A 15979-nucleotide genomic window follows, 5' to 3' on the forward strand; every position below is an offset into this window, starting at 1 on the left:
GCCATTCTGACTGGTGTGAGGTGGTATTTCATTGAGGTTTTTGATTGGGATTTCCCTGATGCCGAGTGATGTTGAGCACTGTTTCATGTGTCTGTTGGCCATTTGGATGTCTTCTTTGGAAAAATGTCTGTTCATGTCTTCTACGCATTTCTTGATTGGATTATTTGTTCTTTGGGTGTTGAGTTTGATAAGTTCTTTATAGATTTTGGATACTAGCCCTTTATCTGATATGTCATTTGCAAATATTTTCTCCCATTCTGTCGCTTGTCTTTTGGTTTTGTGGACTGTTTCTTTTGCTGTGCAAAAGCTTTTTATCTTGATGAAATCCCAATAGTTCATTTTGCCCTTGTTTCCCTTGCCTTTGGCGATGTTTCTAGGAAGAAGTTGCTGCGGCTGAGGTCGAAGAGGTTGCTACCTGTGTTCTCCTTTAGGATTTGGATGGACTCCTGTCTCACGTTTAGGTCTTTCAACCATTTGGAGTCTATTTTTGTGTGTGGTGTAAGGAAATGGTCCAGTTTCATTCTTCTGCATGTGGCTGTCCAATTTTCCCAACACCATTTGTTGAAGAGACTGTCTTTTTTCCATTGGACATTCTTTCCTGCTTTGTCAAAGATTAGTTGACCATAGAGTTGAGGGTCCATTTCTGGGCTCTCGATTCTGTTTCATTGATCTATGTGTCTGTTTTTGTGCCAGTACCCTACTGTCTTGATGATGACAGCTTTGTAATAGAGCTGGAAGTCCAGAATTGTGATGCCGCCAGCTTTGCTTTTCTTTTTCAACATTCCTCTGGCTATTCGGGGTCTTTTCTGGTTCCATACAAATTTTAGGATTATTTGTTCCATTTCTTTGAAAAAAGTGGATGGTATTTTGATGGGGATTGCTTTGAATGTGTAGATTGCTCTAGGTAGCATTGACGTCTTCACAATGTTTGTTCTTCCAATCCATGAGCATGGAACGTTTTTCCATTTCTTTGTGTCTTCTTCAATTTCTTTCATGAGTATTTTATAGTTTTCTGAGTACAGATCCTTTGCCTCTTTGGTTAAACTTATTCCTAGGTATCTTATGGTTTTGAGTGCAATTGTAAATGGGATCGACTCCTTGATTTGTCTCTCTTCTGTCTTGTTGTTGGTGTATAGGAATGCCACTGATTTCTGTGCATTGATTTTATATCCTGCTACTTTACTGAATTCCTGTATGAGTTCTAGCAGTTTTGGGGGGGGAGTCTTTTGGGTTTTCCACATACAGTATCATATCATCTGCAAAGAGTGAGAGTTTGACTTCCTCTTTGCCGATTTGGATGTCTTTGATTTCTTTTTGTTGTCTGATTGCTGCAGCTAGGACTTCTAATACTATGTTGAATAGCAGTGGTGAGAGTGGACATCCCTGCCGCGTTCCTGACCTTAGAGGGAAAGCTCTTAGCTTTTCCCCATTAAGAATGATATTCGCTGTGGGTTTTTCATAGATGGCTTTTTATGATATTGAGGTATGTACCCTCTATCCCTATACACTGAAGAGTTTTGATCAAGAAAGGATGCTGTACTTTGTCAAATGCTTTTTCTGCATCTGTTGAGAGGGTCATATATTCTTGTTCTTTCTTTTCTTAATGTATTGTATCATGTTGATTGATTTGCGGATGTTGAACCAACCTTGCATCCTAGGGATAAATCCCACTTGGTCATGGTGAATAATCCTTTTAGTGTACTGTTGGATCCTATTGGCTTGTATTTTGGTGAGAATTTTTGCATCCATGTTCATCAAGGATATTGGTCTGTAATTCTCCTTTTTGATGGGGTCTTTGTCTGGTTTGGGATCAAGGTAATGGTGGCCTCATAAAATGAGTTTGGAAGTTTTCCTTCCATTTCTATTTTTTGGAACAGTTTCAGGAGAATAGGTATTAATTCTTCTTTAAATGTTTGATAGAATGGTCTCTTATTTTTTAAGTAATAAAAATGATGGTTCATCATTGTTTTAAAAAAATCTCATGAGGCATATCAGCCAAGTGAGTTTGTGTTTTTTATTTTGTTCACCAAAATTTTCTTCAACACAGAAAATTAGGTATAGTCAAATGTACTTTTCTTATTGTTTATAATTAAAACAGCATTATATTTGTGGAACTACGTAGAAGACCAATCTTATAGATGATACGTGCCTTTATCCAGTTCTGATGCTAGACTCAGTGAGAATTATAAACAGGCATGCCTCAAAGATACCGCGGGCTCTAGACCGCCACAATAAAGCAAGTCAAATGAAAAAAAAAACAAAAAACAAAGACCGAACAGCTATGTGAAGCAGGCCCAGGACCTGTTAATCTGATATGCCAGGCTCCATATGAGGTTCCTATGCTTTGATATAGGAGCTCTAAGGAAGATAGGGGAATATTTGAAAGGAGAACCCAAACTCCACATCCTTAGGTGTAGCTCCATTTTTAGTTCAAGGGGAGTCTGGAGCAAGCTCCTATGTAGTATAAACTCCTTAAAAGTGATAGTTCTATGCCTCATTCCATCGCTAACTTACCATTTCATAAAACATCTTCTCTCTATAAAGGAACATTTTGTCAGATATAAAGACACATATTTACATGCATGTTTGCTGTTCTTCTTCCTTTTCCAAAAAAAATAATTTAAGTTTGGGGAGCCTGGGTGGCTTAGTCGGTTAAGCGTTGGACTCTTGATTTCAGCTCAGGTCATGATCACAGGGTCCTGAGATCGAGCTCCATGTCAGGCTCATGCTGGGCATGGAGCCTGCTTGATATTCTCACTCTCCTTATCCCTCTGCCCCTCCCCACGCCCCTACTCGCAATCTTCTCTCTCTCTCTCTAAGAAAAAAAAAATTAAGAAAAAAAATAATTTAAGGCAACTAACAATGAAAAACAGATTTATACAGCAGAAACAGAAATATAAAATTAGGTCCAAGGAGAAATACTTAATATTAAAATAAAATCATTGTAAAAAAAATAAAATTGTTGTGCTTAAGTGAAAAATTAGCTTTGAGGGTATGAATTGCTTCTTTCTGGTCATCCACATACTTTCTCTAAACTTACTGTACCCATAAAGGGAACAGTGAAATTATAAGATTAAAAACTTAGAGATGGCCCAGAGATTCTCAAAATCTCTGTATTACTAAACTTTTGCTACCTAAAGTTGTTCTATAACTACTTTTTATTTTCTCAAAACTTTCTCTGTATTCCTAATCTATTGTGTATCAAGAGATGAAGTACAATCTTAAATGAACCTGTCTAGCCCATAACTGACTAAATGTCATCAGAAAGATTGTTTGGAGAGGAACCCTAATTATGGGAAAGACACAAAGATGTGGTGATAATAAGGAGACTATCTGTTGAACAGGTAAGGCTTGTCCTGGATTGAGTTTTTACTTTTTAAATATACTGAGCACAATGAGTGGAAAATTAAATATGTATGAAAATTTCATTACATTAATAAATTTAGTGCCTACTTATAAATATATATATATATATATATATATATATATATATATATATATATATATTCAATGGATTTTTCAAGGGCCAAAGCTCGTAATAGGTTACTCATTGCTCTGATAATAAGGTAGATTAGCGATGTTTTCTTATGTTCTGTATTCTTGATTCTCTGGAATCTGGGGCCTTGCTGGCTGGGGAGAGACTGCCCCTCCCAGAGCTAGCTAATTCTTAGAGATAACACATGTGAACATATCTTTGATATACAAACCAACCAATCCCGATTTCATACCCCAACATGCTTCTTTGTGTTAGAAACCTGTGGTCTGGGCCACTGTTCCTCCTGCTGTAAACCACCTCAGAGCCAAGTACCAGACCACCAGGAACCACCCCTGTAGCTCAAGTTTAGCCAAAATTATTCAAACTAGCCAGTCCTAAATCTGCTCAGCTTGCTTATTCTGCTTCTCCCATTCCTTCCTGCAAAAACCACAGTAAAGTCTCTCATTCATATTTTCTTTCCCCTCACTTCTGCCTCCTGACAGACCTTGGTGCTTCCCTTGGTGCTTGGTGTGGTGTGCCCACAGAACCTTCTTGGAACTGTGTGTAACAAACTATCTTTTCAATGGCAATCTTGCCCTGATCTGTTGGCCTCATCATAACTGAATAAAATAAAAATCCTGGGTACATTTTAAAACACAAAATAAAGCAAAAGAAAACAGAACACTACCCTTAGTGATGGGCAGTTTCTCAGTGCATTTTTTGGTATGATGTGTTGAGGCAATAGGAAGGTACCTTTTGTTTGCTGAGTTTTGGAATTCTAGGATAAGAAAAATAAAGAGATTTCTGACATAGTTTCTTTCCCATATTGAGTTTCTAACAAATTCAAAGACAAATCAGAAAAACCTGCAGAAGGCAGGTAGGAAATTTGTGGAATTATTTGATACATGTTTATGATTTGGGATTAGATGGCTGTTTACTAAATTTTCCCTGGTCCTATAAATCCAGAATGTGCAGGCAGCCACGAAATGTGATTTAAAAAAAAAAAATGGTAATGTTATAAAAGTGTTGCTTTTTCACAAACAGTTGCCATCATAATTGACAAAGAATCTGTCCTCCTTCGTGGGAGGAATATTCTCAGCCAGAATCCCTTTTGGTGCCCTGTGTTTACTGTGTTATTAGTGGCAGATTTCCCTCGGCTCAGCTGAACTGAGTTTAGGCCTTTGAGTCTACAGGAACCTTCGACATAAGAACTGAAGAAAAATCAGTTGGAAAGGATCCCTAGAGTTATAACAAACGTGCTCATAGTTAAGTCAAACATCCCACCTAAGAAATTTAGTTCCTTTCAAAGATAGAGCTGTAAAATATCACATTACACACAGAGTCAGGCCAAATTCTTGTCTTTAAAAAGATTCATGTAAAGTATAAAATTGCTTTGTATCTTGCAAATGTAGAATGACCCTTGATTGTATAATAAAAGGAATTATATCATTGCTCTTTTTATTTGAACTTATATGATTCTATCAACAATATTTAATCTAAAGTCCTACATTACTTTCATATAAAGATTATAATTTAGTTAGAAGTTGGGATAATTATTCCTATTTGTAACTCTGTCTCTTCCCAACAATTTTCTTTTTTCTCACCATTTGCAGTCCAATCTCAAACCTAAAGCTATGTTTTAGTTTTTCTTTAAAACACTGTATATTAAGCAAATCTGTATGAGTCCAGTCCCCATCCATAAATCAGGCACTCCATATCTAATGATGGATTGATTGGTTGAATGACGCAGAGTGTTCACAGTATAGAACTGTTACTCTGCAAACCTCCATGCTCTGTGTTTGAGCCTGACAGCTGAGTTATGTAAGAGAAAGCATCGCTACAGCACCAGTGGATGCGTGTTCCAGAAATTCTCTACTGGGCATCCTGCCTTGAGATTTGGTGCTAAGATCCACACGTAGGTGATGATGGAATCTGTAGGACTAATCAAGATTTCTTCACATCTTCAAAGTTTGTTTGGCTTCTTGAGGCCAAAGTTATTTGTATGACAGTACCAGGTTTAACATTTCTCTGCTTACACAAAGTAACGTTTAAGAAAATATTTCTACTTTGATTCATCAAACAATATCTCATTTTTCTTTTGAATTTCATATCTTTCCACTGGCAACACTTCTGAAAGTGCTGATTAGTAGTGCATGTTTTTCCTCTTGCTTTCAAAATATCCATCAGAGTAGCTAATGTATTTCTTTAATTACCTTTTCTGGTGTTCACTCATATTCCCTGTAATATTTTAATATGAGCAAGCAATGAGTTACAAAGACTGAGTATATCTGAGATGCATGTACATTTGGAATCACAGAAAGGCTGCTGAGTGAATCTGAAATTGCCCTGTTAAAGAACTGGCCTTAGATGGGACTCCCCTTGGCCAAGCAGCAAACTCTAGCAACCCTCCTTCGCTCTTATCTGGTGCTCCTTTATCTGGTGCTCCTCTCACCTGGTTCACCAACTCCAGGCCTTTGCATTTGTAAAGAACATTCCAGCAGGTTTCCCTAGCTTCTACCATTGGGCCCCCCCTCCAGGATTCAGTTGGATACTTCCTCTCTCCTCAATCCACACATGCATAGCTATAGGAGAGAGGCAATTCTGCTTCTGTTCTAGGGCCAAGGGAACCCTGCTGCATGGCTCACTTAATCCAACCTCTTCATCTGGGGTAGGGAAACCAACCCAATACATGCTTATTGATGTACAGAAAATCATTATTGGCTAGACAGATTGGGGGCATTAAATGTAAATGGCTCACTTAACTAATATCACATAGTCAAAGAAGGTCTTATAGTGGTTAGTTGATAGTATAAAAGGCAAAATGGAGTACATCAGGAAGGAGTTCTGAGAACCCTCTGAAGACCATTTTATTCACAGCACAGGGTATTTCAAACAGCTGAATTATCTATCTTTCCAAAAGGAATGCCTTTTAGATACAATACTGGCATAACCGATGGCATCTTTGGCCTATCATTTATTTTAATGAAAATATCATTAAATGTTTCACAAGTAGGAGATATGTTGCCAGATAGTCTTTCTGAGGTTAATGATGCTTCCTTTTTTACTGATTTCCTAAGATTTTTTATTAAGTCAAGAGTAGTTATTAATTTATAAAATGTTTCATGCTCTTTTACATATATTTAAATCATCATGTAATTTAGTAATGGTAGTACTGGATATAAGGACAGATAAAAGAGATATTTTAAAACTAAAATAATCAGGGTTTGTGAGAAATTGGGGTAAGACAAGTGAGGATGAGGGTAAAGATGGTGCCAGTGATATTATTCAAAATGTTCTTAGAAAAATACTGAAAAAATTAAACAATAAGAGACTGGTTTACTATATTATGAGGCAAATAAGTCTGTTATGTAAGGTCACAAATAAATTAAATATCCTACTTATAGTCACACAGCTAGTAAGTGGTAGAACAGTGATTTGAACCCACAAAATTGTGTCCTATAGACTGTATTGTATCCTTAACCACTACACTATACTACCTTCCATCAAAAGGACAGCATTCAACCAGTAAAGACACAAATATATATTTAGCCATCTGGCTTAATATTCACAATACACTGTGAAACAAAATAGAGATTTTAAAAATATATAATTATTTCATAGTATTATACCATTTAATAAAAACATACTAATATTTATAGGAAACATGTAGGAGGAAAGTCTACAATAGTTTAGACTAGATAACAAGAATCAAGGTATGATATAACAAGATAACAAGATATATCTGTATCTATATTTATCTATAACAATATAACAAGAATCAGGAATGTAGAAAGTTATTTGGATTAGTCAGTTTAAGGTGTATTTGGTACAGTTAACAAATAACCCACAAATCTCAGTATCTCACATAACAAAAACACAGATTTATATTTCATTCAATTACACAGTTACAGACTGACCAAGATTTGCTCCAAGAGTACTTTATTTTGAGACCAAGACTTTATGATATGCTATGCTAGAAGAAAAGAGGACAAAAAGTTGGTATAATCAGGCAATTACTCTTAAGGATTCTGCTTGGAAATGTAACGTGTTACTTCTACATATATTTCACTGACCCAAAGTCTATTGCCAGACCTGAAGTCAATGGGGGCAGGATGCATAATTTTGGGGCTTAGAGAGGGTCAGGTTAAAGACCCAGTAGGAAAAAGCAGCACATTATTTCCACAATAATACAATCTATAAAACAATTGCCAGGATCATCTGACTAATTTCCTGGAGAATGTTCCTTTGTCTTGAATTCAGTTTTGATAGGTTAGACACATAAAGATAGATAGCATCTTAAAGGATTTAAAAATTAAGTTCCTTTTACAAAATAACTTATTCAAGACTCATTGGCAAAAAAGATACATAACAGATAAGAAATACACCATAATTATCATAAACTATATATATAAACATTATAAATACAGGAAAATTTTGTTTTCTTTCATTTCATTTAGTTTCATTTCATTTCATTTCATTTCATTTCATTTCATTTCATTGGATCTTCTCCAGAATAACTAGGTTGCTTCTCAGCTTTTCTGATCATGTGTTCAGGAAAGCCTCTTTCTCACATCCAGGGTTAGGGTTGGGTTAGGGTTAGGGTCAGGGTAAGGTTATGTGCCTGGTGTCAGAGACCTCTCCAGATGGTTAGGTTTAGGGTTAGGGTTATAGTCATGATTAGGGTTAGAGGTTAGTGGATAGGGGTAGAGTTAGGATCAGATTTAGGGTTAGGGTTAGGGTTGGGTTAGGCCAAAGATATGTGCCTGGCATCCTGCAGTTCAGAGTCCTCTCCAGAGAATAAAACCCTAGACTTCTGCTGAGGTGAGTATGGACATGGCAGGCATCCACTGAGCTTAGGTACAGAAGGGATGTGTGCCTCTAAATACTCTTTAAATTACAGGATAATTTTAAATCAAGATAGGAAGAAATAAAATAAACACAGTACTCTGTAAAGGGGGTGCCACCTATTTAAAAGATGTCAAAAATATGGACCAGATCCTGGGAAGTTTCAATATTAACAATGGTTTAAATATGATTAAAAGTACAAAAACATACAGACATAAATGTAGATATATAATCCACTGAAATATCTGAATAGAATATTGCTAGCATAACCAAAAGATCTATTTGTTAGAAAACACTGTTACTAGATCTTCCATAAGAATAATGTTAAATAATGGGGCACCTGGGTGGCTCAGCCGTTAAGCGTCTGCCTTTGGCTCAGGTCATGATCCCAGGGTCCTGGGATCAAGCCCCGCATCAAGCCCCGCAGTGGGCTCCCTGCTCAGTGGGAAGCCTGCTTCTCCCTCTCCCACTCCCCCTGCTTGTTTTCCCTCTCTCGCTGTCAAATAAATAAATAAAATATTTAAAAAAAGAATAATGTTAAATAAAGTATGACTTTCATATCTAAAAATACTTTATTTTTACTAGAATGTTACCACTTCAAAATCACCCAACTGTTGATCCTACTTACCAATTACTTCAAGTTTATATCAATATCTGACAGAAATACTGCTTGTATTTTAGAAATAATAGCATCATCAATGAAAACAGCAAAAGATGATTTGTATTTTAATAGAGATTTCTGATACAATGATGAGCAGATTTACATGCTAAGCAGGTAGTCAAAACTCCAGTACATACATACATTGTGAGGAATTATATAATATGGACTAGAATAATAAAAATACTACTCTATATAATATATCTCAGTAAAGATTTTATACACACACACACACACGATGGAATTTTACTGAGCCATAAAAAAGAATAAAATCGTTTTAGAGGGGAGGGGGTGGGGGATGGGTCAGCCGGGTGATGGGTATTAAGGAGGGCACGTTCTGCATGGAGCACTGGGTGTTATACGAAAACAGTGAATCGTGGATCACTACCTCAAAAACTAATGATGTGATATATGGTGATTAACATAACATAATAAAATAAAATTAAAAAAAGAATAAAATCTTGCCATTTGCAACAAATGGATGGATATAGAGGGTATAATGCTAAATGAAATCAGTCAGAGAAAGACAAATACTAAATGATTTCATTAATATGTGGTATTTAAGAAACAAAACAAAGGAAAAAGAAACAAACAGACTCTTAAATATAGATAACAAACTAGTGGTTGCCAGAGGGGTGATGGGTGAAATGGGTGAAGGGGATGAAGAGTACACTTATCATGATGAGCACTGAGTAATGTATAGAATTGTTGAATAACTGTATTGTATACCTGAAATTAATTCTGTATGTTAATTATACTGGAACTAAAAAATAAATAAAAATATTATATATCTCAGAATATATATAATAAACAGGCACCCAAACTGTGTGGAGCTGATTATTACAACTGAAAAGTAGGAAAGATAATTATAGGCTACACTTTTTCACAAAAACCCGAGCTGAACACATCTTTCCTTTCAAACCTCTCCCCCTCCTGTGTCCCCTCTCAATAAGAAGGGCACCTTCTCCACACTACTCAGGCTACAGAATGTGAGCTCATCTCCTGTTCTTCCCTCCCATTTGTTCCCATAATAAATCACTGACTAAAGCTGGTGGACCCTATTTTTGAGATATTTTCTCTTTAGTAGAAGGCTCTCCACTTGTATCCTAACTGGTTGGCTTTCCCCCGAGGCATTTCTTCCCTCCAGTTAACCTACACTTTGCTGCTAGAGATCTCATTCTAAAATTCATCTGATTATATAACCCATGTCTAAAATCTTTACTAGGTCCAGGCTGCATATGGAATGAATCCAAATCTTTTTTTTTTTTTTTTTTAACATTCAAGGCTCTCCACAATCTGCTACAGGTTATGTTTCTACATGCATCTCTTTCTAAATCCTGCTTTCTTCCTACATCCTCAATCTTAGTCACGTGGGAAATCTCACCTTTCAGCCCGGTCCCCCCACCGTCTCAGCCTCCAGACCTCTACTTATACTCTCCCATCTGAATGTCCTTTGCCAGTCTCTGCTTGTCACAGCCCTATTCAGACTGTAAAGCTTATCTCCTTCAAATGGGTTTCCAAGATTTACCTTCATAATTCTTTTTTCCCACTAAGCACAATGAAAAATATTTTTTAAAGATGTTATTTATTTATTTATTTGAGAGAGAGAAAGAGAGAGCATGCACAAGTGGGGGGGGGCAGAAGGAGAGAGTGGAGGGAGAGAGAATCTCAAGCAGACTAGAATGCTGAACGCAGAGCCTGACCCAGGGCTCAATCTCACGACTTTGAGATCATGTCCTGAGCTGAAACCGAGAGTCAGATGCTTAACTGACTGAGCCACACAGATGCCCCCCAAAATATTTTTAACTAAAAAAAAAAAAATTAAAGTGCATACTAGCTCCACTTTCATTAATTATGATCATGTTCATCTCTTTAAATACTTTGTTGGGTGTTATAGCTTTTAGTGTATATGCTACAGTATTTTGTACTTATCATGTTCTCAGTAAATGTTTTCCAAGGTGAACATGAGGGAAATAACACCACCTAGGTTCAAAACTCAGTTCTGCCACTTAACAGCAGTGTGACTCTGCATCCCAGTTTCTTACTTACAGATTTACTGAGACAATATGTTACAACACTAGTTTTTGTGTTTTTAAGATATTTGTTATCTATACTTTGAAAAGCACCAACAAGGAAACAAAATATCCCCTCTTCTGAATAATACAAATATTGAGCACAGCTGAAAACTGGAAATAAGACAATAGATTGCCTTCAGAAACCTGGTCAATTTCTTAAAGAATACTAAATAAGAATATGAAAAGTAACAAGAATATCAGACAGAGCTCTACAATTAGAGAAAGAACTCCCTAGAAAAATAAATAACTAACTGGCTTTCAACCCATGTTTTATTAACTATGAAGTTTTGAAGAACTTAAAGACAGTAAGAATGTAAGAATAATAAAAAAAATTAGCTTGGAAGCCAGCTATAAGAAGGAAAGACCTAGGTACAAAATGAAGCCAACATTTTGTCTCCTGGGCTTTTCTTCATCCTATTTTCTTTGACTTCCTCTTTTGCCAAGTAACATGTGTCATGATCTAATTCTTGTTCTTGTCTCAGTCTTATTTTCTTTGCCAAATACTGAAGTAGAAAGTTTCCTTCGGAAGTTTCAGTTTCCATATGCTTCATAGTGTCATGGTGAAGATTCCGAACCTCTCTATACCAACCATAAACTTTGCCTGAAAACATGACCTTGACAGAATTCATGCCAGGAAGGGAAGACTCCCACTGACTTTATCTGGTGTTTTTCTAATGAAATTAATGACTTGTATAGAAAAAAAAAAAAAACACCTTCTTAGACACCATCCTCCCTAGAAAGATGTGGAATGAAGAAATAAAGTGCAGAATTCTCTTAGGGAAAATAGCCTTCTAAGAAAAGTGAAAGAGAAGGGGGCTCTTCTTTTGAGGGGGAGAGGATAAAATTGACAAGGGAACAAGGGGAAGGAGCCGCTAAGGCCAATGAACACAACGTATTTTTAAAAGTTCACAGAATGCTGCCAAGTAGCTTTTCCGAGTGTGTTGAGCCATGTTTTCCTTGTTTCATTTCATTTTCTGTCTGTAATTTTGTGCCTTTTATCCTCAAATGCATACCCATCATTGAAACTCCAATAAAAGACACAATTTTAAATAGAGAAAATACCTCCCTGGCTAAAGTTTTTATACACTGAATAATTACTAAATATTTACCAGCCCACATTTCCTTCTTTAGTTGGCCCACCCTGCCACATGGGGATGCTCTGACTATAAAATGGATGAGCTCACCATTCTTTTCTTCTTGCTCAGTAGAGACACTTAAATCATCTGATGGGCAGCTGACTTTAGTAGGTACTTTCTCCAGTTAGAATGGTGTCTGTAACTATGAGCCTGATTTAGAAATCAATTTGTTGTAAAATGTTTCATAGGTGTTTGTTGTTCAGATTTGTAAAGATACCTTTTCTCAAAAGTGGGTACCATAACTGTCAGCCAGCTTGCAAAAATCAATGACCCCATAATGTAATTTAGATTTATTTCTAGTAAAAGTAGGCTTAGTTCAAGTCTCCTGTTGGTAAAGACACACTTGTCCTGGGTAAGGAGAGGAAGGGGCAGAAAAAAGTAGAGAGCAAAGAGCAAGAAGAGATAAAAGTTGGAATCTTTCTCATCTTAATCAAAACCCATCTAAGACAAAATTTTGAAACAAGAACCTGATCTGGCACCACTTTGCATCTTTTCCTCAACTCCACTCCCAATTTTCACACTACCCTAAGAATTTCCCAATCTTTGTGCTATCCTGTCTTCCATGGTCTCTTTCTCTCAAATGAAAAACTTTATTCATTCAGTGGATTATCTCAGTAGTAATTAGGATAAACCAATTACTTAAAATAATTTATGCTAAGTTAAAGTGACTTATAAAATTATTCTTGGCTGATGATATTTGCAATCTTAAAAGATGCTTATTAGTTTAAATGGTTCACTAATTTAAGAAGTTTCCACTGATGTAATAAAATGAATATTTCAAAATTTCTAAGCTTTTTCAAGAAGACATCAATCTCATTTTAGAACTGGAAAGAAAGTTGCTATCAGGGTGAGGTTGAGAACAGAATAGGGGCAATCCAATTGTGGTCATTTGAAAGCATATGGAGTTTATAAGTAAATTATAGCTTATAAATCACTTTAACATAAATTCCTAAGTATTTACTCAAGAGGCCCCTTTTATTGGCACTTTAAAATGGAGGAGGGGCAAAAGGGGTGTGGAGGTTTTTTCAAAGACCATAATATTTCTATTCAAAAGGAAGAACTGGAGTTCAAGGGGGAAATACTATCAATACACTGATCTTCTAGGCTTAGAGATGGTTGCTTATATTTTATTGGGAAACTCTTAGAGAACATCTAGAATAAGGCTAAATAAAAATATTAAAGAATGGCTGAGTATTATCTTCTCAGGGAGATAAGTATTTTAATAGAAAACAAAGTAGTTGATCAAAATGATAAATTCCTAATTGTGGCATTTTAGGACTCATAGTGTTTGAACCACTCATGGTGGTGGCACCTGAAATAATCTCACACATGTAGCTATCTATTTCACTTACTAGGAAATCATCCAGTCTATTGTATTGGTCACTTTTAAAAAATATATTGGGTCAGTTACCAATAATGCATTCTATAGAATCATCATGCCTTTTGCCAAACCTTACAGCATTAACAATGTTTAACTTAATTGACCCCTATTTTGTGTTAGAAATACCCTTTCATACTGACTTTCTAGCAATACAAGAACAAGAAAATTTATTCAATAGATAAACTTTCTCTACGGTGTGTCTTTTGTAGTTTATTTTCCCAAACTGAAACCTAGATCTAATATTATTTATTACTAAAAACATAATCTATCATTGATATATTCATTTCATTTGTCTTTTAAAAATGAGAAATCTGGCAGATTTTCTTTTTAAGAAACATTTAACTTGCAATTGCAAGTTCTAACAGATGCTGGAAACCTAATTCAAACATTTCTGTCTGCTGCCACCAAAACTTCAATTCTGTTAATATACTTTCAAGTTTTGTGTTAAAAAACAAACTCATTTTCTTGTTACATTTCTCTACTCTTAGTAGATTCTTTTCCCAAATAACTTGGATTTTATAGAAGTCTGAATCAGGGATATAAGGTAAAAACTGTGATATTTGCCAGCAAAGTTCAATATAAGTTTATTACACCCCACTGATTTGCTTACTTGGGTAATTAAAAGCAAAGTTCTGGAAAATAGCATTTTGTTATCTAATACTGAGGAAGGGGGAGAAAAAAATGGGTATCACTTTTTTTTTATAAGAAATTATTTCATGAAACAAATTGAATTACAATTGTTATGTCTTACCATTTTCTTCTTCCTCCTAGGGAATCCATTTCTTATGGAACAATAGTAGAATTACATTTTAAACCTTGACTAGTTCAAGTCAGTTTCACAAACATGGAGCACTTATTATGTTCAAGGTACCATGAAATACCCTACAGGGGATTCAAAGATAAATAAGACAAAAATCCGTGCAGCTAAAGAATTTACCTCTACCAGAGAGAACAAGAAAAGCACAAAAATAATGAAACATAGGCTGACTAGAGAGAGCTATTTGGCTTAATGCAAAAAAGCATGGTCTTTATACCCAAACATACCTGCTTTCTTTTTTTGTTTGTTTTTAAAGTTTATTTGGGAGAGAGAGAGAGAGAGCACGAGCAGGAGGGGCAGAGGAAGAGAATCTTAAACAGACTCCACGTGTGGAGTTGGAGGTGGGGGTCCCATCTCATGACCCTGAGCGGAAACCGAGAGTCTGTGGCTTAACCAACTGAGCCACCCAGACATCCCATATACCCAAACATACCTGCTTTCAATTTGGCTGTGACATTTAGTAATAGTATATCTTTGCACAAATTACATAAATATTTTGAAAATAATTTTCTCCTGCAAAATAGTGATATCATAATTACCTAAAAATCTTATCTCAAGACTTTTGGGGAGTAATAGATGTAAAGCACCCAGTGAACAGTGGATGTTCTAGGTTGGTTTCCCTGGAAAGAAGACCTTGAAATGAAAATTTCCAGCTAGAAATTTTATTATGGTGTGTTCTCAGAATTGACAACTGTGGGGTAGCTAAGAAAGCAGGAATTGGCAGAGGGAGAAGATGGGCTACAAAACAGTTTCAACAAAGACCTTGGCTAAGTACACAGGGAGCTGTGGTGCTTGGATGGTCCTGTAGCATTCTCTCAGACTGGGACAAGGGAGTAAGGCCTTTAGAGCCCTACCTCTACAGTAGAGTCTTTACATGCATACTGCCTGTGGGAAAGTATGTGTGTTACCTTGCAAGAGGCAACTCTCTTCAGAGGCAGCTTTTTCAATGAATGGCAATTGTTGGAGTTGAAGGAAGGGGTTCTCAGCCGGGAGTGGACAGCCTTCAGTGCGTCTAATAGCAGGGATATGAGAGCGTAGATCCTAACAGATGAGATAATGGGGAGAGAGGAGGAAGAATCTGGGTGACATATGACACAGTCTATTTTAAATGTTAGCATCAATTTTCCTGACACTTTTTAAAAAATATAAACATGCATAAGAAAATTTGGAAAATGTAGGAAAGACGACATTTAAAAACTTTATGTCAATCACAATCCCACAATACCATTAACATTTTGGCACAGGTCTTTCTAATATTTTTTAAGCATCTATGTTTTCTAGAATATTTCTTCTCTGGAATAATGGCATACTGGAAAAATTGTTTTGTGTCCTATTTTTTTCATACTGTGAACATTTTCTCATGTAAATAAATATTATTTTAAGAGATTATTTTGGCTTTATTCTCTTCTATTATAATGATATTCCAAAATTTGCTGAACTAAAACTATATTGCTAGACACTTAGGTTTTTATAATTTTTTTTACCTTTACAAAAAATGCTGTAATACATGATATTATATATATATTATATGTGATATATAATATATAATTATATATGTAATATATAATATATAATACAAATATAATAATTAT

The 15979-nt window shown here is 35.8% G+C and overlaps 1 protein-coding gene across 1 annotated transcript in view; it reads right to left on the bottom strand.

Moving 5' to 3' along the window:
• The window catches only part of LOC113927850, a 217552-nt gene that overhangs the window by 9520 nt on the left and 192053 nt on the right, over window positions 1–15979 (bottom strand). Inside the window, exon 5 of the mRNA XM_027604027.2 lies at window positions 15296–15428. Coding sequence (XP_027459828.2) covers window positions 15296–15428 — 133 coding nt within the window. The remainder of the gene's footprint in view (window positions 1–15295; window positions 15429–15979) is intronic.

Source organism: Zalophus californianus, chromosome 7 (assembly GCF_009762305.2).
Source record: "Zalophus californianus isolate mZalCal1 chromosome 7, mZalCal1.pri.v2, whole genome shotgun sequence".
Classification (NCBI taxonomy): domain Eukaryota; kingdom Metazoa; phylum Chordata; class Mammalia; order Carnivora; family Otariidae; genus Zalophus; species Zalophus californianus.